Raw genomic sequence first — 26746 nt, 5'->3', positions numbered from 1 at the left:
GGCGCTAGTTACCATACCTGTGAATACCTTGTGTGTCTTCCATTGAAAGACTACTTGTATATTGTATATTGAAACATATGTTCAGAGAAATAAATTAAGTTTAAACAAACTAACTAATAATTATGACAGAAAATTATTCTGCTTAGCTTGCCTGATAAATAACTATTATTGCAACTAATACGTATGTTCAAACACAGGACGTACTAATTAATTTCCAAACTCAACATTATATTGCTTAAAATGCGCCAAGTTTAATAAAAAATATATTAGGAAATAAAAGTTATATACCGAAGTAATTAAAAGGCATAGACGGAAATAGGTGCTACCATCAATCCCCATTTGCGCGGGAAAATCCCCACATGTCTGTGAATTACAAGTTTTTATAAACCGAGGCAGTTGTACATATGGTCATCCTAAAATATAAACAACAACGTTGCAATCTTTGAAAAATATTTATTTAGAAATAATGAAATTAAGATAGTCCGAATGTATTAAACAAGGTAAGTAACTCTTCAGCGTGTATTACATTTACAACCATTTGATTGGGTCTCTTAAATTTGGTATAAGCACATATACGTACATGGCATTAAATACTCGCAAAAAAATAATGAAAAAGGGCACACTTCTGATAAATTTCAATACATCTCATAAATTATTAATAGATCGATACAATATAAGTATAGGTTACAGTTTATATACAGCTTTAAGAAATTAATTTTCGAACGAACGAAGTCCATTGAATCGGCTCATTTAACGTATAGATTTAATACATACAGATGAGTTACAGCTGTGTATTGTAAACATTTCGGCAAAATTCAAGCAAAATAGAGCAATTTCATTGACAGACAACCTTTGGCGAACTGTAAATACGTGTAAGTTACAATACTTATACTGGTTATACGAAATATTCCATATCTAGTTTCAAACGTAAAATCTTCATCTTTACCATTTTAACCTTTTAACCTTTTTAAACATCATTATTGACAGCTTAAATTAGTTTTCAAGTGGAAACGACACGCACAATAAAACACAGAAAATAAAAGTCTATTTGATTTTCATTAATGATACTTTTTCGATTCGTTTAACGTACTTAATGGAACACACCAGACAGTTTAAAGTAAACATTATTGGTAACTACATACAACAATACCGATTTCCGGTGAGAGGTTTAAGTGAACGATCTATAAGCAGTGGTATAGGACGCTATACATGAAGGTGATATATATAAACCGAAAATAAAGGAAAAAACAATGGATATGATAAGATATTGACGTTAAAACAAAGGTTCTGTCTGTATTTATACAAGCAAAATATAAGTATAAAAAGACAATATAATTAAAATTCAATGGAGACTATTACAGCTAGAAGAGAAATGAACGGGATGACGAAAGTGGATATGGAGGAATATTTCGATGATGTAGAGGTGGAGTCACTTTATAGCTGGATAGACAGAATACCATTGTCAAGACCTAAGAAAAATATTTCTAAAGACTTCGCCGATGCAGGTAATATATATATATGTAGATAGTCGATAAAGCTTAACATGTAGCTGTGTTTCTCGGTATATTATTGAATCAATACGATGCACTTTTCTAATTTATAGTGCTTATTTAGATTGCAAACTTAAGTTTTTTTTATAAATCTATACGAGTTTTTACGAGTGTCTGATAAAGCACATCTTTTGCAACGAAAAGGTTTTAAGTTGAGTGCATGCGATAACTGAACAGCGTACATAGTTCAATGCCGTGCACATTAACAATACAAATCACACTTGTGACAGAAAAAAAAATCAATGGCCGTGATTCAACCAAAAAATGTTAATCAATCAGCAATTTGTTTAAGAAGTCATGGTTTGTTTTCTTTTCTTCGTTTGTAAACAAGAGGACAGATTGTTTTGCACCGCTAACAAAATAAAAAATAACGACGCTTAAATTGTTATAAATCATACTATAAAACATTTGCCAAATACTTAAATATTGAATAGCTTTAATTCAATGATCCCATTCAATGCGTACAAATAGTTATCTTAATTCCACTGTTCGTTTTAGATAAAAGAAAGTTCGCCAAGCATATCGCTAGATTATAGATCTAGTTTTAGTGATCTCTAAACTGCTACTTTCAAAAATGTTTTCTTAAGTTACGAAAAATTATGGTTGAAAATTGGTTCCGTAGAGCAGTATATATAATCATAATGACTTAATTACTGTTATTTTGATCATTTGAATAAGAACAATTTTAAAACTTTATGTATCAATTTCTATACATTATTGTCAAAGGTTTTAAGTTTCGTAGTTTTCTTTTTGGCATTCTTATTTCTATCTTTGTAAACAACATGTCAAGTCTGTTCTATATATTTAAAGTATTTTTCTGTTCCAATGTTAATTAACGAACTTTTTTAAAAACTGTACTGTTCAAGCCAATGGTTAATATACGTGTTAATACGGTTCTATTATATTCATATACTTAAAAAGACATTTATATTATCATTGTCACTTTCTTAAAATGTTCCCTGTTTTACCATTTCTAGAAAACCTTACACATATTACTATTTCATGTGTAGAAACAAATATCAACTGCGTAAGCATGATACCGTAGTAGTTAGTGTGTAAAAGTACAGATACATGAGTAGTGTTGTCTGTTCTGTTCTGTTCTGTTGTGCTATATTTGACAATCGAAGGAAAACGCATATACAATATTAAGACACTATTCTAAAACGCAGCATGAACCTTAGTTCAAAATATATCATAATTTTTTTTAACTTATATCATATGATAAAAAAAGACATGAAACATTTCTGTTAACAGATGTTAAATGACAAAATAAATTAAAGTTGTTTTTTACGTAACATAAGTCATATAGCAGGTTAATTTATTCAGACAATATCTTCATTCTTTCACAAAACAACCACATTCCACCGTAACTATGTACATAAAGTATAAAGATTATTTCTAAAAAGCGATACACTATTTCCCCCCTTAATATAATAATCATTGATTGTATGGCCGCTTTTGATAACAAAATATGACTTAATTCCACCCAGTACAGGTGATATCGGGTAACGAATTTAAAGGGATTTAAATTGGATCATTAATGACTTTAATAGTAGAAGTCGTTTTAAACCCAAACCTTATCGTGCTATCATGTATAACTCTCAACAAGAACTTGTATGGCATTCAATCTTTTTTTTCTTAAGTAGGTTCGACCCGTTTCTGACAAGATCTACCTGACATCAAACTCTCTGTTAAAATATTTCATAACCTGTATGTCAAACTTTGACGTGCCACTTATGTTTATCTAATTTTTGCAAAAAGATTCCGCCAAATATTTTTTTTTAAACTTCTATGTTTTTTAAAATATTAAACATGGACAAAATATTTTTTTGCGCTGGGGTCTTTCTTTGACGTTAGTTATCCAATTATTAGATTACCATGTACCAGTGTATTTATCTCATTTCCACTAGGGTCTGAGGCACATACATACATACATGCATGCATGCATGCATGCATGCATGCATGCATGCATACATACATACATACATACATACATACATACATACATACATACATACATACATAGTCATGATATTGTTCCGTTTTGTTCTGTTATGACATGACAGTACAGTGCATTATAATAGAATAAACTAATTAATTAAGATATACTGGTTTTACTGGTAACCCTACTGAAATATAAACAATATTTTAATTAACGCCCTGCTGTTCACAAAGACAAGAAAATTTGTACTTTACATATTTATTCTTTGAAATTAATAAACTTATTAAATTGAATACGCTTCCGTGTAGTATTAGAAAGAAGAAATATTAGATTTTTTTTAAAAAATACCCGTTAATTTGTGGGACAAGACATGCTAAATTGCTGCAGGGGGTAGAGTCTATATCTTAAACATGGCCTTGTTTAAGTTATATACCTGACAGCAAACAGTAGCCCGATCCGCTTAATTAATGCTCCCACTCTCAAACCGCGTCCTTTTTCCCTAATCGATCGTTTATATAAACATTGATATTGAATTTAATATTTGATCTAGCCACGAGTATATGTATTAGCTTTCATTTGTAACCCTATATTAGTCGTTATTAATTTGTAGGTTTTCGATCTTTGTCTAAATAAATAAAACTCTCTTTTGAAACGATAGATTTATAAAGCATATGTTTTAACAGTGAAACAGTTGTCTTTTTCAATTTCATGAGTTTTAATTTTTTGTGGTGCATTGATTTACAAGGGTCTTGTCAACGGACAACATACCGATATACAGTTGTTTCTATGACTATTCTTTCACTCTTTAAAATGCAACAAGTAGAATTCATAAAAATATATTATGTGTAAACTTGGGGGTAAATATCTTGACTAAAACCTTTTGTACAATCTTACAACTGTTAATTCCCAAAGGACATTTATAAATATTGATAAAATATCCTATTATGCTTTTTAACAACCGCATATACATTTTAATCGCGTCTCGTACAACATCGAAAAACATTTACTTTTTATTCTTTTCAAACTTTCTAAAGGAATAGATCTTGAATTGATACTTTTATAAATGACATTCTTTTCAGTAGTTCACGGCCACGCTTAACACTCCTGTCATATAAAATATTTAATTTGGAAGGTTTCGGCGGTTATATCTCCACAAAGACTTTAAGATAAATAACAGGGTTGCTATGACATTAATTAAGGCACAAATAATAACGATCTTGAATTACTAGACAAATTTCAAGTCGATTTAATTTAACACCTCAATAACGTTATAACATATTGATATATATTACATTAATTTATTGGCGGGATTTTCTTTTTATGCTGCTTATTGTTGCTACATAGGCTACAGTACACTTGTTTTTTATGCGTGAACTATGGTGTAACGATTATTGTGTAAATACAAGTGACGATCAAGACAAATTCACTTAACCCAATTTCTAATAAGTTGCCTCTTAAAATGCATTGTTTAGGAAAGTCTTAGCAATATAAATCTATATTTTCTTACATATTGTTCTGAAAATTATATGTATCACACCTACATATCAAAATTAAGTTATTGTATAACAATCACCCATTATACGTAATCAAATTTCAGTCACGTACAGCATCCGGAAATGATGTTTACATCAAATGTGAGGATAAATTTAAAATCAATCTGTATGGAATATCTAATCAGGAAAACATTTGATATACCGAACATGTCAAAACAGGAACGTGGATGGGCCTCTACAATGTTGGTCGTGTCTTACATTGTCTTTCAATTGTAAGCTTAAGCTTAACTAGAACATTGTTTTCTTAAACATTGCATTATTTAAGGAAATGATAATTAAACGACATTTAAAACTTAAGGGTCACTGTCCTACCCTTTGAAATATCGCCCCCCCCCCCCCCCACCTAAAAGTGAGACCACTGTTCATGTGGTTACAAATCAAATGTGCGCCGATATGACCAGGATAAACATCAGAATCATTGGCAATGACTGTGTGCAACATAAATATTCGGTTTCCCGAACATGTAAGCAAACATACCTTAAGACTTTTCGAAACAATGCATTTTAAGGGATGGCTATCTAGAAACTTTATAAGTGTAATGTCAACACCAATACATTTCTAAAGGAGCTATGACAAGGTATGTCAAACCTAATATGGGATCCTTTTGAATAGAAAACCTAGTAAATGTTTAATAAGCCAAAAGTGAAAACCATGTCCGGCATCATATAGAGAACCACCTGAATATGGAGAAACATCTCACGAGGAGTTGTCTCCTTTCATCCCTTTTATACATGTATTTTTATCCGCTTTGAAAAGTTCCGTTTTCATCCTTAATATATCATCAATTTCATCATGTAAGCCCTATTAGATGGTGCGCATAATTTTCGCCGTATAGTTCACCATATGATAAACTGGTACAATATATTTTATGCTACTTTTTATTTTTCAGTTCTGGCTGCAGAAATTGTAAAACATTATTTTCCTAGAATGGTAGATGTTCACAATTACACACCAGCAGCATCGACAAAACAACGCTTAGAAAACTGGTACCTTCTTAATAGGTGAGCATCATTACACGATAGAAGAAACACGTAATTACATGTATACCTTCAATAAGTTTCGAACAAAGTGCTGTTATAACAAGTTGAATGAGATATACGTGTATTTAAAAAAAATGTTTGACAATCACTTATGTATTGTAGAAACTTCCATTAAACAGAGATGTTTCTTTAATTTTGGTAACGTTTTGCAATAAATCTATGAAAATATATGAAAATAGACACATTCTTCTGTCAAGATGGTCTGCAGTAGTTTTAAGTACATCAAATTTAAATTCGGATCATCAGACAAATAATTTTTCATTTTATTAATGGACATCATTTGCCAGGAAAGAAAAACGAAAGAAAAAGATAGATTAGAAGCAAATGGAGTAATTATTTGATTTTGTCTTATTTTCAGACGTGTCTTCAGACGATTGGAACTGGATTTATCTGATGATGTTCTACGGGCACTTGCAAACTGTAAACCTAAGGTGATAGAAAGAGTGCTTATGTTGTTACGGCTCCAGATAGATAAGTTTCTTGAGAAAACAGGTAGGGATTCCCACTGGCGCCGGCGAGAACTATATTACCAAAATCCTGACCCAGTGTTAAGGCTTCATCTCAATACACCACCGTCTCACCCTAGTAAGTGATACACGAAACTAGCATTGTCAGTACACGGAGATCTCGTGTAGATGTTGAAATTAACGAATTTTGATCAAAATGCGATACGGTTTTATTAACAATATTGCACAACGGAAACAAAAATAATTGAATTGTCCAATGTCGTTTTAATAACAGTTTATTGATAAGAAGGGATCTGTCCGACTAACCTGATATCATACTGACGGTATATGCTAATGGTAAAGCCAATTGTTTACTAGAAATTATCTGCTGTATTTCTCAAACGGGCTATTCAAGCTCCCTCATTTAGGACTGTCCATTATCAATATTTTTGGCATACCAATATAGAAATAAAGGTTAGTCAGGGAATAGAAAAAGCCTGGTCAGACTGCATGGACATACAGGCAGGTCTGGCTCTATTCTGGTGGCGAAGGCTAAACATTTTCATTTCCAACAGGCTAGAGGTTAAGAATTGATATGTTTTACAGTAATTTATAAAACTATTCCATTACTTTTGTAGAATAGTTTATACGTTTCAAATGTTTTTGGAAATTGCTGATAACATGACATATTTATAAAAAAAATCTGATAAGTTTTGTGATAAATTGACAATTTCTTCGCTTATGTTGAAGAAGTTATTTTAAACATGATGTAAAACAAATTTACAATATATCAGTATGTCCACAAACAAGCGTAAAACTCAATGAGTAAGAAATATTCAGGAATTTTAAATGCGTGAATTAGATAGTGTTTAACAATAAAACTCGTTAAATTTTATGAATTTAGCGAATCTAAAATATAATTTAAAATACATCGCAATTTTGATTGAAATTCACAAATGCGTCATCTACATGGCTCTTTGTACGGACCTTCATATTAGGGCGTAAAAGTTGTTGTTGTAAGTCAAAGACAACAGTTGATAATAATATTTATCTGATAGTATATAGCAGCCCTTTATATTCTATAACCTTTATTTTTAAATGTTAAAAATCTTTAAACATAATATGGACATTTTATTTTGTTATGTTTCATTGATTCTAATAACCGATGACAAGGCAGTGTTACTGTTATTAAATCAACATGAAAGGTGTAGTACTGTACAAGCATTCTCCAGCAATTCTATAAATGTCACGACAAGAATTAGTCCTGTTTGTTTTGTTCTACACTAAGTTTGGCTTAAATTTGTATTTGTCCTTGGATATGGAATTGCTCCTACTTGTACTAGAATGGTTTATTCTTTAATTAATCACTGAAGTTTTAAATAGCATAGGTATATTTGAACATTTAATCTGCCGAAGATAAACACTTTGTCGCATTGATATCAATCGTAGGGGAAAAGATAAGTGGATAAAAGAAATGTAAAAGTAATCCCAAAATATACGTTGCAAATTATCGTACAATTTGGAGGAATTGGGTCTATCATAGTTGTTAGGGATTATCATAAAAGTTATATGTAAGATTATGGTAGTTATACATGTAATGTTATAGGAGTTAACTTATTTTGGCTCACACATTTTTGACTTAGTGACATTGTGGTACGTTTAAACAGCTTAATTAAAAGAGTGATTAACGGTGCTTTATATTGAAAATGAAGTATGATAAGCCGAGGACTAGAAGTAATTTTACATTTTTGCCGAGTGGAATAGGGTGTAAAATTCTAAAAGGTTTGTTTTTCGATACAGTTAATAATACATTAAGTGTTCATGTGTCTGTACATAGTGTGTTTCTTCTGTCGTTCTGTTTGAGTAATAGTTGTTTAACTTTGCTTTAGGCAGACTCGGTAAGGCTGTAGCCTTTTTTACCATTTACGTTTTTTTTCACAGTTCCTTTGTTTGTTCACATACAAATGTTTCACGAGTTTCTTAATCTAGTTTATTATGCAAATCAATGTTAAAACAGTTTTTCTCTCTAGCTTTAAAGGTTTGCTTTGGTAATGAACTATAAATAACTAACATACATCTTATATATAATTAATGAGAGTTTGAAAATCAAGATTGTTGACGTCATTGCAAAAAGACATGTTGCGGATTGCATTAAGAACTACGATCCAATACGTATGAATAAGAATAGAATATGGATTAGGGTTACCCACTTAAGGAATTGATTTTCTAAGATCAAAGACGATATCGTTAAAAGAACCAACAGAGGTGAAAATGAGTTAACTAAATAAATGATATAGAAAAGAAAAACACATTAATATAGCATGTTGTTAGGCATTAATATGGTCATATATAAAATAGAAGTATTAAAACTAGTACATTGTATTTGAATTTCGTACTTTCTCTCTTACTATGTTTATTTAAAATTGTGTCCTCGTGTCGGACGAACTATTATGAATGGAAAGAAACAGGTAGAACTACGTTGAATGAAAGATAAGTAAGTAATAATTTTGAGGTTACGACATGAACAAAATATGTCTATGTTAAAAATTAACACCCAGACATTACACTTACATGTACTGGATGACAATGTATGTATGGCTATGCTGTTAGTACACAGAAATACATAGACAACGCGAGGCAAACCAATAAACTTTAAACAATGACAATTCAATAAAACAGAATAGAGAAAGGTACCGCTTTTGATAAGTTAGATAAGATAAGGCAAATAAAATCATACAATGCAAAATTTATTCAATAGTCATATTTAGGGCATGACTTGCCTGTATTAAAAGAGGTATGATTGCAATTTTGTTGAAACTCGAATTAAGGGTGAGATGTTGTAGTGTATTGGAGACAATGGTAATAATAGTTTCTCTTTTCTGCGGCCACCAAGCAACAAGTCAAACAGTTTGCATTGTTCAATAGTTTATTTCTTATTGATAAAGTTTAAATGTTACAAATATGTTTATATCTACTTTTGTTAAGTAAATAATAGCAAAATACATAGTCAAATACAAATATATTTAAAAAGATTATGAAATCTTAGACTTTAAAATGGCTTCTTTAAACAATTTTGCTAAATAAAAAACAAAAATAGGAAGTTTATAAATAAGTTTGTGTGTTATATTTATTGATACAGTTCAATGTAATTGCAGTGTTTCATGTTAATATGTCAGGTAATTCAAATATTGACAAATTGTTGATATTTTCAGCGTGTTTTAAGTGTGTATCAAGGTGCTATGGGTTAGTGTTCTAGAATTCAGTGTTGCTACATTCAACTGCTTTTTGCAACCACGCATGCGCACTCGAACGTATCATATTATAAACATTAATGCAATATGGTTTATATACTTCTGTATTGTTGTGTATTAATATAATAAGAATGCTGTTTTCAGAAACAATTAGCGTTTAGATGTAGAAAGTTCACAATAGAAAAACACATTACTATTCTTATAATTTCTAAATATCAAATAATGTACTTCATTAAAAATGTCACTTTTAACAAGAAAAAGTAATTTAGATTTATTGCTTCAGTAGCACTCATCATTATAATGGAGTGATATATCGTCACTTTGTATAAAGCAGTTTAGTAGTTTTGCATGGTTTCTCCATCATATAGAATGACGTCACGAATGACGGGATACTCTTGTTAGAAAGCCGACCATAGTGATCGAATGATCGAGTTCATATATACCAGTAGTACTATGCATGTGTTAATAGTTTTATTATTTCATTTTCCATTGATTGAGGTCTCTGTCTGACCCAGAGATTATGATCGCATACTTATAATTACCTGTCCTCATCTGCGTGTTGAGTACCATCAGGAATTTTCAATTCTTCCCATGTTATGGAGCTATCCAGCTAGTTAACGGAAGATCTGGTTGTCATATCTTGTACTCGCTCGTACCTGAATAACGCACAGAGGGGTTCCTTAGATTTACCCCCACAGTTAAAGTTGTAAAGCCACAATATAACCTTTATAGTGTCTGTGTAACTTACCACCTAATACTCAACAAAAACGTAGTATTGTCAAAGCTAGCATTTGATATATTCATAAAATGATTATTGATGCTTAGTTAGAATTTAAATTGAATTTCAATGATGATAAATATAGTAACTTTTATAAAATGTTATGTTTAGATTGCTTGTTCACTCACTAAGTGTCGTTTTACATAAGACTCACTCTGCTAATACTTAGAACATATATATGTGGATTGCATTAAATTATAACCAAACGACTTTACTGGATTGTAGATTTTATTAAGATATAACCAAATGGTTTTATTTGATTTTTAATATTATAAGAATATAACCAATCGACTTGTCTGATCTGTGAGACACATTTTACTATAAGTGTATTAGTAATCAACTTTGATTGGTTGTAATGTATTTAGGTTGAAACTTGTAATGCAAAACTACATGTTTTGAATTACTTAAGATAATTAACATGATTTGTTTTGGTTTGATTTTTACTAAAATAAGTGTTTACTTTCATTAGCATTGTGTTTTGATTCATTTAACACGTGTTGCCAGTTACACGTGGTTTTTCTGATAATGATAGTAATATAATGACACCTGTATTTGTTCACATGTTTTGAGAAAATGCACGCTTTCACACATTCATATTTACTCAAGATTTTAATGTCACATACTTTTACTTGATAAATGTATCTATTTTATAAAATGAATTTTATTTGGTGATAAAAGTTTCAAGATTGATTGATTGATCTATATAACATAAATTTTGTTGCTGGACAATTTTGCTGACGTTTTTGTACCATCAAATAATGATCTAGTGTATGTTTTTCAAATACGGCTTTTGTTGGTTTCATCATCACAGAATGACCAAGCAGTTACTGCTTTTAGCTTATTTGATATGGTATATGCGCTAAGAAAAAAAAATCTAGTAGCGCTTATGCTATTGCTATGATAGGTCTTCCTTTATAATCGGCTTTTACGTTATTTTAATACTATATTCAGATACCCCACCAGGAATCAAGTCCCCAAGGGGTGGAGACACATCAAACAGGTCAATGTCACCAAATAGGCTAACAAAATCTGAGGGAGGTGCCTCACCACGCAAATATAACAAGGGTGAGATCCCACATGGACATCCAGACAGAACGTAAGTATTTGATTAATGTTACAATAATGTTATATATATATATAATTATTATATATATTATGATGTGTTTATTTCTAGAGGACACGGGTAAATGTATTATTAGATAACAATTATTACTGATAGAACATACCTGTATCAAATAACCGACTAAGATCATCTAGAGTTTTGTTTTGTATATGGACAGCAAGATATTTTTATTATTATCAAATGGGGACCAAAAAAGAACGTTAAAGAAAGCCCATGAATGGTGATTGAATACTCAGTCTGGATGTGAAAATCCCTAAAATCGAACAAAAGTATGATTTATGTATGAACAAATTGTAGGGAAAAGACTATGGCAAACCACGTTCTTTTGCATTAGATATTTCAAAATACCATTAACTGTAAATATAACACTTTTGTGATGCTAGTTATTTTTATTGAATGTTATACATCCTCGAACGGTAGTAACTGTCTTAGACTCAGTGTCTTTCTTATCTTGGAAATACTCAAGTAGAAATGTTTTATTATGTAAACGTTTTCTTTTAAATTAAAGAAGCATAACTTTTTATTGATAATCTACCACATATTGTATTATTTCCATTTATCCTTTTTGATAGTTAATTCTTCGTGAAATATTGTTAATACTGATATACTTGCGTGTATATATTTTTGCTAAAATAAATACGTACGCATTTATTCAAAGCTTTATAACACATATACATGTATAAGGTTCTGACTGTCAGACAAAAACAACAAATTTATGAAATTAAAAGCTGTATAGCTTCATTTTACCATGAATAAAACATACAACGCGTTTGAATTACATGAGATCTGTTATTTAAGCGTTGACAAAAATATTTCCTCGTTTACAAAATTAATATTTGATATGTATTTCCAAAACAAATTTCAGATTTAATCTTCTATCACACCGAAGTATTGCATATTACCCGTAAGTCTAGCGTAGCTTCGAGGTGGTTATACAGCTTTTAATAAATTCTCATAGTTTACATATAAACTCGTCTTGCTAGCGTAATTCTAGTTGTTTCTATTACACATACTTGTTTTGTATATTATTTAGATATAGAAACATCATATTTGCATCCTTTTCTGTAAACATAAAGTCTTGTTTTGGGATGAACCCTTAATATTACGTTTAAGCATAGTGTCTTCATGTATTTATATAAGAGGATAGAAGAACGTCAAGTAACATTTAGGCCTGCCCATGTACTTATTGCTGGATAAAAAAAACTTGCTTGGTCATTTGAAGCCAAACAAACAATGGAGAAACTATTTTTGTTCTTTAACATTGCATTTTATTTTCATGTGTATACATAAAATAAGAAATGTCATACGCACATGTCTGGTGTCTAACTTAAGTAGAAGTTAATGAACAGAGTTCTTCATTGTGTTGTGTTCAACAACAACCATATACTAAATCTGTCTCTCGTTTAACAAACAATTATCTACTGATTGCAGCAAATTTCAGTGAGTCTTCAGATAAAATCCAAAGCATATTAAAAGTACTTATTTAACTTACTAACGTCACGGTGTCTTTCTGTTCATTATTATTTAACAAAGTTTCTTTTTTATTCAAAAGTACTACGATTTGTAATTTCTGTTTTAGAAATGACTGCATTTTGTGATAATGTTTGTCTTAATTTTTCAATAGAAGCTTCTTAAATTAGATTTCAAACGTGTTAGAAGAAAATGCTTTTCATTATGAATCGTAAACGAATACAAGTTTTTTTATTATTATTTTTGTACTGGATGATAGTTTAAGAGTTATCAAAATTATCGAACAGTATTTCACTTACTTATGAGCCACTGTACACATTGCCTCACTTCTAGTAATAACGTCACGTGTCCTAGATTAACAATCTGAATTACTTTGGTAAAAATAACAATGTAAATCACTCCGTTATAATCCGATTTTGTTCACAATTCTTGACACGGAACTTTCTTAACGTAGTGATTTATCTAATTTTGAATTTCTTGTAATTTTTGAGCCGGTACATCCAGCAAGGGTCAGACGATTGGTAAGGGTTTTCTAAAATTTAAATTCCAATCGTAGTATTTTTTCGTCTTGATATTTTATTTTGGATGCAATATTCTTAGATTAAATAGTTTTAACCGGCTTTAAATCAAATGCAATTTAGATCAAAATTATTTCATCACGTGCCAATCGTAATTAGTTAGAAAGGTTTTTTATGTTTTCTAGAAACAATTCTCTCTTTAATGTGATTGTAACAATGATTTTTATTGTTTCTACTTTTCCTTTTTTATCTGTAAGAATCTCACATTTGAGTAAACGAGATTTGGCATTCTATGACCCTCGATGGCAAAGGTGAGACCTTGGTAGCACCGCCTGGTATATTTTCCAGCTGGAATTCTGTCCTTCTGGAAACAATTCCATGGCGATAAAACACGTGTTTTAATAAAGATATAAAACAAAAAGTGTACTCAAAGCTATAAAACTAACGTAACAAATGAAAGCATTTATATGAAAATATCAAGACAGTCTTTTCGAAGCAAACCAGCTTGTTTTATAACAATGTTAATGTATATTCTTTCAAATTATCCATATTGACTTTAGTTTCACTGCTTGAGACACGTTTTGGTATCGTTTTGTTGAGTTTTATAATCTGAAAATGTAAAATAATTCTTAACAAATGCATCTTGAAGTATAATTATGTCTTGTTGGTTTTTGTTTATGTAATAGAGCATGTCAATTCTGTCTTTAGTTAATACTGAAAAGGTTGTTTTTTTTTCATCAAATTTTTGCTTTTACTGCTTATGTATTAAACAATGCCTAATAACTTAACATTGAACTTAAGTTACCTTTTAATTACAAGTTTCATATCATACATTTCTGAAAAAGACTTAAGCCTGTGGTTGTCTGTTGTTTTTTTCTATGACTATTTATTTTCATACTGAAGAAGAGATATAAAATCAGATACTGCGAGAAATTCAGAAAACCGTCAAAGTATAGATGCACGGTAAGATCGTGCGTGTTGATTCCCAAACCTACCGTGCTCCATTTTCACGTGTCATCGCAAATGTTACACACGTATATGTTAATTATGTTTGTATCCCTGCCTTATACGTTTGTTTAGAAATACATGCACGACAATGTTAGATGGTCCCAATACAATTTAAGTAATTCAATTTGATATTTCAAAATTCGCTTTTATTGTTTTCCTATTTCAGTTTTGATGCGTTAGCCGTCGATTACCTGGGTTACCCATTTTCTTATACTGATCGGTATTGTCTATAATACACATCTGAACAACTGGATGCACTTCTTTACACTTGCAATTCTCAAATTTGTATCATTATCAGGCACCAATTATTATGGTTGCAACTTTTTTCGGATGAAGATTTCGGAATTTCTGATGCCAGATAAACACATTTATGCAATATCTTAAGTCCTTGATAATGTTCTATGATCATTTAGGTTTGCATTAACTTCACCCAATACAGTAAGAAATAAGAAAATACATGGTTATCATTATAATTGTAATATTTCAAATGCATTATTAGATTATTTAAAAGAATGTTACGGGCAATAACATTTCGAAATCCAAATCAGCTGATTTGTTGCTTAGTACTGTTGTTTTCTGTTTGTATATTTGTGAGCACAGCACTTTATTCGTTTTGCCATTTCATATAAAATGTTACAAGAATTCTCTTGGGTATTTTTGCAATATTAAATACTTGATTATACAATATTAGATGATATGCGGAATGAAAGCTTGCTGTTACATGCTATATGGAATAATTATATGTATTCACCCAACAAAGAGTGGTTCACTAACTTAAACTCTTTTATTGCACTATTTCCACTTTTCGCCCAATCAAGATAGTTTTACACAATATAGATCAGCGGTTCAATTCTGGGTTAAACAGAGCTTTAGCTATTTGTTTGTTAAAAACCTTATTAAATTTAAACGGCTAAAAGTCGATCACAAGTTATTAAATTTTTTGTGTACGCAGTGCCAAATAGAGTAGTTGAATTGTGAATTTAACACGCTCGGGTATTGGAATTCTAGCTATGGATTCTAGAAGGTTTATTCTCTTTCAAACTTTAATTTTTTATGATTGTATTTAATACATTGACTTAAATTTCTTGTCAACGTATGGCGTGATGTTTGTTTTGTTGAAATAACTTTTTAATATTTGTGTTCATCGGTGTTTTGCACGTTTTGTTGCGCAAATCGGAATGAATGGAGAGTTTATTTCTTTTAGATAAGATAAAATACATATTCATTTGATAGTATTTGTCGATTTTATATATGTTTAACAAAAACTGCCATTGTATGCATGAGAAATTATATGCTAGGTTATTTACTCAAGTGCCAAAAAAAGCTATACTGCTTAAAAGGGAATTCATTATTATTATATTACCTGTTAAACAAGCAATTATACTAGAAATTTAAACTTTAGTCTTATTGATTTGTTTTGCCATTATGCTTATCCTATACTTTTGTGAAATTGAAATAACTGTACACATTATTTTTAGGGCGTATATTTAACAATTGAATTCAAAATTTCGCGTGTTTAACTAAATTCACAGTGCAATAACAAATGAAAATTCACTGAAATGAATTTCAAAGTGAACCATATTGTATTATTATCTATATTTATATTTATTAAATGTAAACATGATCATTTTACAGCTGATGAAACTATATAGAATAGAATAATTGAAATGTAAATCTATAACAAAGACAAGTTGTTTGACGAAATAGCTTTGTGTAAAATGATAATTCAAAATAAGAGTCGAGAGGGTCATGTGAATAACTGTGCCCTCTATGCAAATAGAGTAAACCTTAATATTTTACGTTGAAATTAAAAAGTAGGATATAAAATTTTGACAGGAATAACCTGAAGAACTTATTTGATTACAGGTCATATTTTGCTGATAAGCCCTTACCGCTTTTACCAAAGACGTTCCTGCCGCCCGTGTCTGACAATATACCACGTGTTTTATATGAGGAGAAGGAAATGGAATGTCAAGCCAAGGAAGAAACCATTCAGGTGTGTGTCTTTGTTTTCCTCAACTGTATATACATATAAAAGATCAGAAACTTTCAGTCCACCTGTTATTCATTATATTTCATCAGATAAAATATAAATGATTACATCTCACAGAAATCAGCTCCGGCGATAGTCATTTGAGCCGTGTCACGACAAAACCAACATAATGGGTTTGCGACCAGCATGGATCCAGACCAGCCTGCGCATCCGCGCAGTCTGATCAGGATCCATGCTGTTCGCTTACAAACCCTATGACAAGTAGAGAAACTGATAGCGAACAGCATGGATCCTGATCAGACTGCGCGGATGCGCAGGCTGGTCTGGATCCATGCTAGTCGCAAACCCATTATGTTGGTTTTGTCGTGACACAGCTAATTTATAACTGACTTACCCGAAGCCTCTAGTCATAATGCATTTTCTTTCAATATTTTGGCTAGCAGTATTCGTATATCGATATATCTGAATATTTTGGATTAATAAGGTTTGACGACAAACGCTTGTAGAAAATATAACCGGTTTAAATTGACGACATGTTTGTGCAAGCATACATACTAACATTTACAAAGTATCGTTACACATTGAATACTAGAAAGAAAATTATTAACGTTTAAACAATGTTATCTGGTTTAGATAATCTTTAGACAGATGTCTGTGATACACAAAGGTGTTACGTTACATTCGATCTTCTCTGAGAATTCTATTTATTTAGTCCCGTCTATTGTTTTCTGGTTAAGAGCACATATTTTAGTCGTATTTGGGACCATGCGACTGTTGCACTTACACTTATTTGATTCCATAGTAACCGTCACATGAACACATCTACAATGTTTTTGTTGAGTCTGTTATGTATGAATGCGGGGAGGGGAATGGTGGTCGGTAGCGTACCTGCCGCCTTAACCACTGCTATTCATATAAAAAGACCAATTCAAGTGGCGATTGGAGTATCGCCGTGTTTGACATCCTTACAATTTCAACTCAATATTTTTTTGCAGATACTCAATGCTAAAATCCGTCGGTTAGAACATCTGATTCATCTGAAGGATGTAAGAATAGAAGACCTACACGCCACTCTGCAACACAGTGTAGGACTAGGATACTCGACGAGAAAGAGATAATTACCTCCATTGCTGTTAACTTACATACTGTATATTTAGCATAGACATTTTATTTGTTACATCAATTGCTCCATGTGTAAAATATAAAAGAAATCTGTGATATTTTAATAAGTCGCAACATCAATGGTTCATTTCATTATCGTAGAAAGTTAACAGTTTTGAGTACATACATTCAAAATAAACTACTGCCCACATAATTCATATGTGTCTGACATATGAAATGAATATAGAAAGGTTTTTGACACAATTTTAGAAGCCTAACAAGAGTCACGAATTGTATCATGACGTTGCGACTAAAGCAGCTTAGACTTATGTAGATATAATATAACATTTTTTGTATAATTACTTCGATATGATAGCAGTTATAGTGTTATCTGTTCTAGGTTAACATGTATGACATTTATGAACTGGTTAAATGGTCGGCAGAACATGTGTTAGTTACGTGTTGTATGTTCATATCACTCTCTTGTTTTCGTCAGTTATTTATTAACAATCTCATCCACATTGTGTCCGCTGTGTTCTCTCTCTCGCTCTCATTCTCGACTAACCGTCTACTACGTACTAATACATTACAGTGACTGGTCTTATATAAGGCTCAATTGAGTAAGTCGGATACAGAAAGACTTGTAAATGGCACACCCATTAATTATATATACATGTAATACAAAAACAAACATAATCTATATCTATTTTATCCTTTGTTTGTCCATTAATTGATTCTGACTTACACCAGTAATCGCAGAAAACGGTACGGTGGCTGTCTTCAAACTGGATTTATCCGTTTTGCCAAAAATTTACCTACATCTTAGCGTTGGTGTACAGTTTTCATTCTAAGTTTACATTATTGTTCAAATGTTTCTTATTTTAATTATTTGATGATATACTTTGTATCTACCTATGTATGAACCAAGGTTCAATTATGCTTATAACGTTTTGATTAAGTCATATCTAAGTATTATAAATCGACTGTGATACAACAGACATCGTATTATGTTTGAAGCGTTGTTTGTTGATGGAGAAGTTCGGGCCAACTTATCCATAGTTACGTTTCGATTTCGTATTTTGGATTTCGTAACCAAATAATTGAGCAACTATGAAGTGGCGGTTGAGTGAAAATTCACACTTTTTATGCTATAGTTAGATTCTTTCATTTACAGCATTATTATATGTTTATATGATAAGGACAACAAATCATAACTTTTTATAAATATGATTAATGATGTTATCATTATGATTATTCAGTTGTGCGGCAAGACACATTATGAAAAAAAAGACCGCAGAGTATTTAAGATCTAATTCAGTTGATGTTCTTGATAATATTATATGCAAATTGTTTCAACCAATTTTCTTTAATCTAGTCACTATTTCATTAATAAATCTCACCTCCATTATCTCCCTTTGTTGTCAAGTCCTTTACTTTTTCATTACCTCCCCTTATTTGAACTCTTCATTTATGACTTCTATTTTAGTTTGTATGGCCCGTGGATCTTCTTAGTTGACTGTCCATTGTGTATTTGCTTCCAAATATTCTTGAATTATCATTATAATCATTTGTAATACTCAATAACGGTAGGCTGTTAGTTAAGGTACTTTGTTATTGTTGTTGTTGTTTTTCTTCTCTTTTTTATTTATAACTAAGATATGTTACTTTTAATTATGATATTATAAATTGTTGGTAGTCTGTCTGACCTAATCTAATACATATATTACTATAAGAATAAGAAAAGCATTACTTTATTTTTTTTCAAATACCATATAGATGTTTCTATAAGAAGAAATTCAAGTGCAGTTATTTTAAATGGTTATTTCGGTCTTTAAATATCTGCCCATGGCAAAAAAGGAAACCATTTTAACTATGGTAAATGTATGGTTTCATTCAAGATACCTGTCACATCTTGCAAATATGCTATAAAGACAAAATGCAGTGAAAACCAGTATAACGCTACAATAATGTATAAGATATTTGTAAACGTTATCAAATTGAACGTTATGAATATAAAACCTATGTTCTTTGTATGTTGTATAAAAATGTATCAAAATAGTAAATTTAAGGTGCACTACAATGTTTTAGTGGATTGGTCTACAATGGGTATATTTTCTACAAGTATTTCAAAAATTGATTGAAAACAATAGAAGTCTATCATTCATTTGTTATATTTTATAAAATATTTCTTTGGTGAAAAAAGTTCTAAGTAATTTAGCATGAACATTTATATGACGAATATTAAAATAATATTTTGCTATAGAATATTTTATTATATGATGTACTTAAATATGTAATATTTGATCATGTACGACAACATCCATATATAATTATTTCGTTATTTGTTTTCATATGATACTTAATAATATCAATATAATTATTTGTGGTATAAAAGACCTTCCATTACGGACCAATTCACATTTGTCAGTGTGATATACATGTAGTTCATCCTTATAACAAGAAACAACAGTCCATCTGTCCTGTGAAGAAATTTATATCAAAATACTAAATCATTTTTGTACAAATATTTTATTACGATTTTGTTTAAACTAGTATATCAAGTAAAACACTTTTCTCTGTATCAACAGACGTGATTTATAAATTGACAGCATGGATCCAGACCAGCCTGCGCATCCGCACTATGTTGGCTTTGTCATGGCACGGCTCATATATATTATATGTGATTTAATCCATGCACAGTGATGACGAAAAGCAATCAAACGTGTTTTATATTATATATTACTTGTCATTGTATATAATGATTAAAAAATTATTTTTGTATAAGGCATGTGTCATGTTTTGTACTGTAACTATTGAAAATAAATTTATAGAGTAAGTTACATTGTTTGACGTCTCCATTGTAAAACCTGTCATTAATAACATTGATGTATAAAAATAAAACTGTATTAGTGTAATCTAAAATACATGTATATGATACCTTTAAAAAGACTTACTAATGTGAATCTGATTTAGATAAAAAAAAAAAAAGATGTTAAGAAAAACCTGGCCTATTCAAGAAAATCCTTGCTGACATCTGCTCAAAAGGCAATTAAAAGATATTAATATACCTTCTCCAAAACGCCCAGAGTACTTCCACAACCATTAAATTTGCACAAACTACAAATACGTCTATATGCCGTTTCTAGTTTATAAATATTATGCTTTCCTTTGGGAAATAAACATGTTCAATTAATAGAAAGTAAACTGTAAATTTGCTAGCGATTGTTGTTCCAATCTTAAGACACGGGTACGCGAGTTTAGCATGCAATACTATGTGCATGTACATTCTATCTCTATTTCTTCCATATGTGGCTACCTCGAGTATCTTTAGGTTGTTCCTTCTCTGTGTTCTTTCTTCGCTCACGAGCAAGCGCTAAACTTACTTTTTCAAACTTCTTCTCCATAACTTGACGTTTCGTACACTCGGATAGATCTCCCTCATTTACAATAGACCTACTAATTGTTGGATCGTCGTTAGCCACCAGTTCATCACAGCACATTTCTTGAAGGTCTTTCATTTTGTATTTGTCGGCAAGGCACAGGTATCGGATAGTTTCACTGCTGGGAATATGGCCTGCACGTCGACCTTTCTTCTTCTTGAAGAATGACTCGGTCACTGTCCAGGAACAGGATTTTTTGACAGGGGCAATATCATACTCTTCAGCTAGAGGTAGTAAACGAATGGCAGCATCGTCTGTAATATAATTTATATGTTTATTTAATGTTAAGAGAAGACTCGTCACTTTAACAGTTACAGTTTAAAACGTTACACAATATGTGCAAATTGTACTAACCAAGGTTTAACGATATTTTTCCAGTGCATAAAGTGGTACCTTGTAAAATTTTGCGATAATAAGGAAATTCCAAAGGTAATGACTACAATATTCTATGGGTGTGATAAAAATATACGGGTTATAAACATTTTTGGTATCAGTTGAATATCAAGGTTTTGAAGTTACATTTAAATCATTAATCTCTTTAGTTTTAAGTTAAACGAGCTTGATACCAGAGCAATGCAAAGTAGAAATCTTTATTCCTTTGATATGTAAGTTGTAAATCATCATATAAAATTCATAAACATCTTTATCATGTCCTTACAATTAGAACAAAAAAGAGAGCAGGTTTAAACTTTATTTACTAATATCAAAGGAACGTGGTCCATATATATATATATATATTCAAATGGTTTGCCCAGACATTTTATTCTTCAAAAACCTCTCCAAATCTGCATCTCGTGACTTGGTCTGGGAAATCAATGGGTCCGGCATTTGTCTTTATCCCAGCGCTGCCACCTAATGTAATTTTTTAAGGCACACAAACCCACTCGGTGAAAAGCTAGCTCACCACCAAGAGTGATTTGTGTTATATATGGGAAGCATTCTCTTATGTTAATGTTTGCATATTGTAATGCTCAGTATGAGTATTATGACGTTCTACCAACGTCGTTACTCATGCTTACACCGTATATTATTTATATACGCATGTGTACTTTATTAATACATTATTACCTGTAAGATCATATGGCACTCGGGGGTCAATAACACACATTAGATCAACCACGTCCTTAAACGGGTGTTTGGAAAGATCTAGGGATTTTGTACCGGCTGTTTTAGTTTTCCCTTTACCGGCATTGTTGTCTCCTCCTAGAAGCTTCATGAACTCTGTAGAGTTGAACGATAGTAAACATTGATTTGAATACAGGATCTTGTCCCCAACCTTTCAAAAAAAAAAAACTATGAAATGTTAGCGATTTATACATTTGTATATATAGGACATGTTTTTGATAAAAAAAGTTAAAACGTTACAAATATTTATATGTACATCGTCAAGTAACAAATATTTGGCGGAAATGATGATAGAATTTATACCTATTTTAAAATCAAAATTTTGCAGTAAATATCGAAAAGAAGAACAAGGTGTTATATCGAATAATAAAATTTCAACTATGCTATATATGTACACGGGTGTTAAATTATATCTGATCATATGATGCCTTGCTACAACAACAGGGTTTGTTTTTCATAACTTTGAGTAGCACTAATGTATTCCAAACGATCTACCTCGTTCATAAGACAAATAAATCATACTGTCCCTTTTGATGAAACGCTGTATTTATGTAAATTACTAACCAATTTGGGCGTCAATATATATGTTAGTGAAGACGATGAGAAACAGGATCATTCAATAAGTTCAATATCATTAATAGGTTTCCGTAGTTTTCTTCTGATATAATTTTAAAACGCCTCATTTCACTAACCTTACTATAACGGTTTGATTCATGCCGTCTGCATGTAAAATGACCGAGATATTTTAATTCGAAATATATGCTGCCATATACACTGTCTAATATACTGATTATATTGTATAATGGACAACAAAACTGAAATTCGAATCTATATTTAATGCCGCATTAAGCCTGATATAGCCACAACGCAGATATATAATGAATTGTGTGGCATATACCTCAGGTATGGATCAAAGCTTTAAAAGCTGGGAAATTGTCTGTAAAAGATGAGTACCGTTCAGGTAGGCCTACAACCTCGGTTACCAAGGCAAACATTGCTGCTGTAAACGTTATAAACAGCGCCTTAAGTATGCCCAACAACTGGAAACATACAAACGTCGGGTTATTTCTAACTTGCTGACAGGTGATGAAACTTTGGTGAATATGCTTGAACTTTAATGAAGGACCAATAACAATTAGTGCTTGCGAAAAGTTCAAAAACAGTCCTGTAGTCCACAAGGGCCATCAGTACATAGAAGATGCTGTATGCGGTTTTGCTCAATATCTGTGGACCAGTCATTTAAGTGCATAGTCACTGGACATTTCTACAAGAATTCTACAGTTGTTTAAAAAGCAATTAAATGTGTTTAAAAAAAAAGAACAAAAAGAGCTCTTGCAACAGTTATATTACGTTTCTTTGATCATAGCTTACCAAAACGTAAATTTTATATGCAATAGAATTAAGCACACCAAAATGTTAAACCGTAATCTAAAATATCTGAAAGCATTGAAATCAACCGAGATTTTTTTTTTCATACATTCAGTTTTTTTTGAAGTACATATCAAATCAATTCACTTTCTATTCAAAAGTAATGAATAAGTTTTGAATTACTTAAATAGCTTTTTTAAAACCATTTCATTTCTATATATTACATACTCCATTTAAAAGATTAAGAATTTTTGAAACGAAAATAAAAAGAGCATATAGGTTTTTGCTACCTCTTCTTTAAGCTATTGCTTGTGATCATTTAAAGTTGTATTAGTTAATTGATTTACAGTACTCTCAACTCTAAACTCATTGATTTTTGTGTACGAAATAAATGCATTGACAAATATTTGCTCTAGCATGTTGTCGATCTTTGTATATGAGAATTGTTTCTAGCTTTTTTAGTGATTTATTGATTCCTGTAGATGCCATTGTAAAAAAGTGATTTATACAACTTGTACTCTTATTATATCTATGTGACAGTCGCTACTTGTACTCTGTAAGATCCATGTGATATTTGCTACTTGTACTCTGTAAGATCTATGTGACATTCGCTACTTGTACTCTATCAGATCTATGTGACATTCGCTACTTGTACTCTATAAGGGCTATGTGATATTCGCTACTTGTATTCTAACAGATCTATGTGACATTCGCTACTTGTACTCTATCAGGTCTATGTGATATTCGCTACTTATACTCTATCAGATCTACGTGACATTCGCTACTTGTACTCTATCAGATCTATGTGACATTCGCTACTTGTACTCTAAAAGATCTATATGACATTCGCTACGTGTACTCTTTCAGGTCTATGTGATATTCGCTACTTGTATTCTATCAGATCTATGTGACATTCGCTACTTGTACTCTAACAGGTCTATGTGATATTCGATACTTGTACTCTATCAGATCGATGTGACATTCGCTAATTGTACTCTGTAAGATCCATGTGCTATTTGCTACTTGTACTATATCAGATCTATATGACATTCGCTACTTGTAGTCTAACAGATCTATGTTACATCAGCTACTTGTACTCTTACAGATTTATTTGACATTTGCTGCTTGTATTCTAACCGATCTATGTGACATTTGCCGCTTGTACTCTATCAGATCTATGTGACATTCGCTACTTGTATTCTAACAGATCTATCTTGTACTCTTACAGATCTACGTGACATTCGCTACTTGTACTCTATCAAATCTATTTGAAATAGAAAGTTTTCCTTTTTTCCTGAAAACACATCTTTTTGAATACTTGATCTTTACCAAATAATTACAAATAATGTATACTATACCATACCACGATATTGACATCACTAAATTGATCTTGTTCAAAAAATGGAAGCGTTTTATCCGGGCTATCGGCACGTTTTGGTTTCCCTCTTGGTTTGCGTTTTGGCTCTGCTCCTCGTAGTGACGATATTTCGCTAGGTCTGCGAGGGGAACCAGGCGGGCTATTTGACATTTTTGTCCCTTTTCTTTACTGAAAAAAGTTTGTATTATAAGATACTGAAAATGGATTAATAATGCTAAAAATTGGAGACAATTTGGATGATCAAAATAAGATTCGAATTAAATATTAAAGATGTTTCTTTGATTCAACTTGTTTTTGTTTGTTGAGATACACCCCAGGTTTGTTATTTTTTCGTTTGTTGAAATCAATATGGAAACATAATACATTGAGATACAAAACTGTCACGTCGATCTATAACGCGAATATATGATTTGTCAGAAAACCAACAAATAACAAGGAAAGGGTGTTTGCAAATAATTAAAGTCAACCTGTAAAATTGTCCATATATGCTTGACATGATTCAATCGAAACAAATCCATTGCAGAGTGTTAGCTTTTTGATTTACTAAACAACCCATTTCCTTCCTGCTCAGATTTGCATTTAACCAAGTCATTTGTTGACATTCTATACAAACTATTGTAACGCATTGGCAAATTTCTTATATACATTCTTCAAATGATAAAATATCATGTTGTAAAGATGATCAGTGCAGGAAATTAATAATTCATACTTGCATTATTCAACAAAAGATCCTATATCTCGGCATGCTTTTTCACTTTGCATTTTATTTATTTTGATAACAATAAAAAGACATGTTTCGTTGCAGCTTGTCGTAGCTATTAATCAGATACGTTTTATTGCATTTTATTTTATATAAAATATGTGAGTTGGTCATATGTAATGGTGATGTCTACATATAAAAATATTACTTAGATTAACATATATTATATTGTGATATCATAGTTATGGATCTTTATAAATCTAGAGTGGCACATGCGACACTTATTGTCGGTCAGACAGTGTTGAATATATTCTGATGTTTATTTAACATAACTAATTATCATATTATAATCAAATGATTCAAAATACATCCAAAAACATTCACGATAGAGAATAACAATCTCTCTGAAAACATAACAAAACTAATCTTGACTATGCATAATCTGAACATAATAATATTTCACATTGTTCGTAATAAAACAATATAAAAGATATATGAAATTTACTCACTTATTGCAAAAGAATTAAATATTTAGTTTGATATATCCAATATAAGTAAAGCTAATATAAAAGGTAAGTTGATACACAACTTATCTGAGTGCACTCTTAATCAATATGATTGAAGCACAAAATGATGATACTGTAAACCTCACGGTTGCTATGTCCATTGATTCTAATGTTTATTAAAACTATGTTTACTTTCAATTCCTCTTTAAATGTTAGTAAATATAATCGTCTATAGATTTACTTCATTTCAACTTTCAATTCTACTTCAAATTGAAGTAGCGTCCGTATTTTATGAGTTTATAACGGGTGGGTGATGTCGAATGTAATTTATTTCGGTATGAATTGAACGACCGATAAATCCTATTACAGCTTTTCATCAAATGCACGTAAGGTCCATATTTTTTTTAATGCCATTGAAACATACTTATATGACTCGAGTAAATATTTTTCATACTC

At 31.1% G+C, this 26746-nt stretch overlaps 2 protein-coding genes across 10 annotated transcripts; one reads left to right on the top strand and one right to left on the bottom strand.

Annotated features, from left to right (window-relative positions):
* Positions 1–1128: 1128 nt before the first annotated feature.
* Positions 1129–20610, top strand: LOC132717823 (sperm flagellar protein 1-like). Of its 8 annotated transcripts, XM_060701392.1 has the most exons (9): positions 1129–1505; positions 5935–6046; positions 6444–6577; positions 9687–9707; positions 11512–11656; positions 13929–13982; positions 14846–14899; positions 16546–16675; positions 17668–20610. In XM_060701392.1, the coding sequence occupies exons 1-9, from the start codon at positions 1346–1348 to the stop codon at positions 17788–17790; spliced, it is 933 nt and encodes a 310-aa protein (XP_060557375.1). In that variant the 5' UTR covers positions 1129–1345; the 3' UTR covers positions 17791–20610. The 8 variants fall into 8 exon arrangements, with proteins under 8 accessions (XP_060557375.1, XP_060557369.1, XP_060557376.1 ...); XM_060701386.1 differs by lacking the exon at positions 9687–9707 and having other exon boundaries at positions 6444–6670; XM_060701393.1 differs by lacking the exon at positions 9687–9707 and having other exon boundaries at positions 1131–1505.
* Positions 19397–26746, bottom strand: LOC132717824 (uncharacterized). 2 transcript variants are annotated; one of them, XM_060701396.1, is made up of 4 exons: positions 26294–26746; positions 25070–25252; positions 22282–22489; positions 19397–21467 (listed from the first exon to the last, which is right to left on the bottom strand). In XM_060701396.1, exons 2-4 carry the CDS (start codon positions 25232–25234, stop codon positions 21067–21069), a joined length of 774 nt encoding a protein of 257 aa, XP_060557379.1. In that variant the 5' UTR covers positions 25235–25252; positions 26294–26746; the 3' UTR covers positions 19397–21066. The 2 variants fall into 2 exon arrangements, with proteins under 2 accessions (XP_060557379.1, XP_060557378.1); XM_060701395.1 differs by having other exon boundaries at positions 25070–25247; positions 26294–26744.

The sequence above is a fragment of the Ruditapes philippinarum genome, unplaced genomic scaffold (genome assembly GCF_026571515.1).
Source record: "Ruditapes philippinarum isolate M1 unplaced genomic scaffold, ASM2657151v2 ctg2260_1_1_1_1, whole genome shotgun sequence".
Classification (NCBI taxonomy): Eukaryota; Metazoa; Mollusca; class Bivalvia; order Venerida; family Veneridae; genus Ruditapes; species Ruditapes philippinarum.
This window is presented reverse-complemented; position numbering and strand designations above follow the sequence as displayed.

Coding starts and splice junctions, on each gene's coding strand:
- LOC132717823 (XM_060701386.1), top strand. CDS start 1,346: ATGGAGACTATTACAGCTAGAAGAGAAATGAACGGGATGACGAAAGTG. Junction 6,047..6,443: donor AACTGGTACCTTCTTAATAG/GTGAGCATCATT, acceptor TCTTATTTTCAG/ACGTGTCTTCAGACGATTGG. Junction 16,676..17,667: donor CCAAGGAAGAAACCATTCAG/GTGTGTGTCTTT, acceptor ATTTTTTTGCAG/ATACTCAATGCTAAAATCCG.
- LOC132717824 (XM_060701396.1), bottom strand. CDS start 25,234: ATGTCAAATAGCCCGCCTGGTTCCCCTCGCAGACCTAGCGAAATATCG. Junction 22,490..25,069: donor TTAGTGATGTCAATATCGTG/GTATGGTATAGT, acceptor TTTTTTTGAAAG/GTTGGGGACAAGATCCTGTA. Junction 21,468..22,281: donor AGTGCCATATGATCTTACAG/GTAATAATGTAT, acceptor ATTATATTACAG/ACGATGCTGCCATTCGTTTA.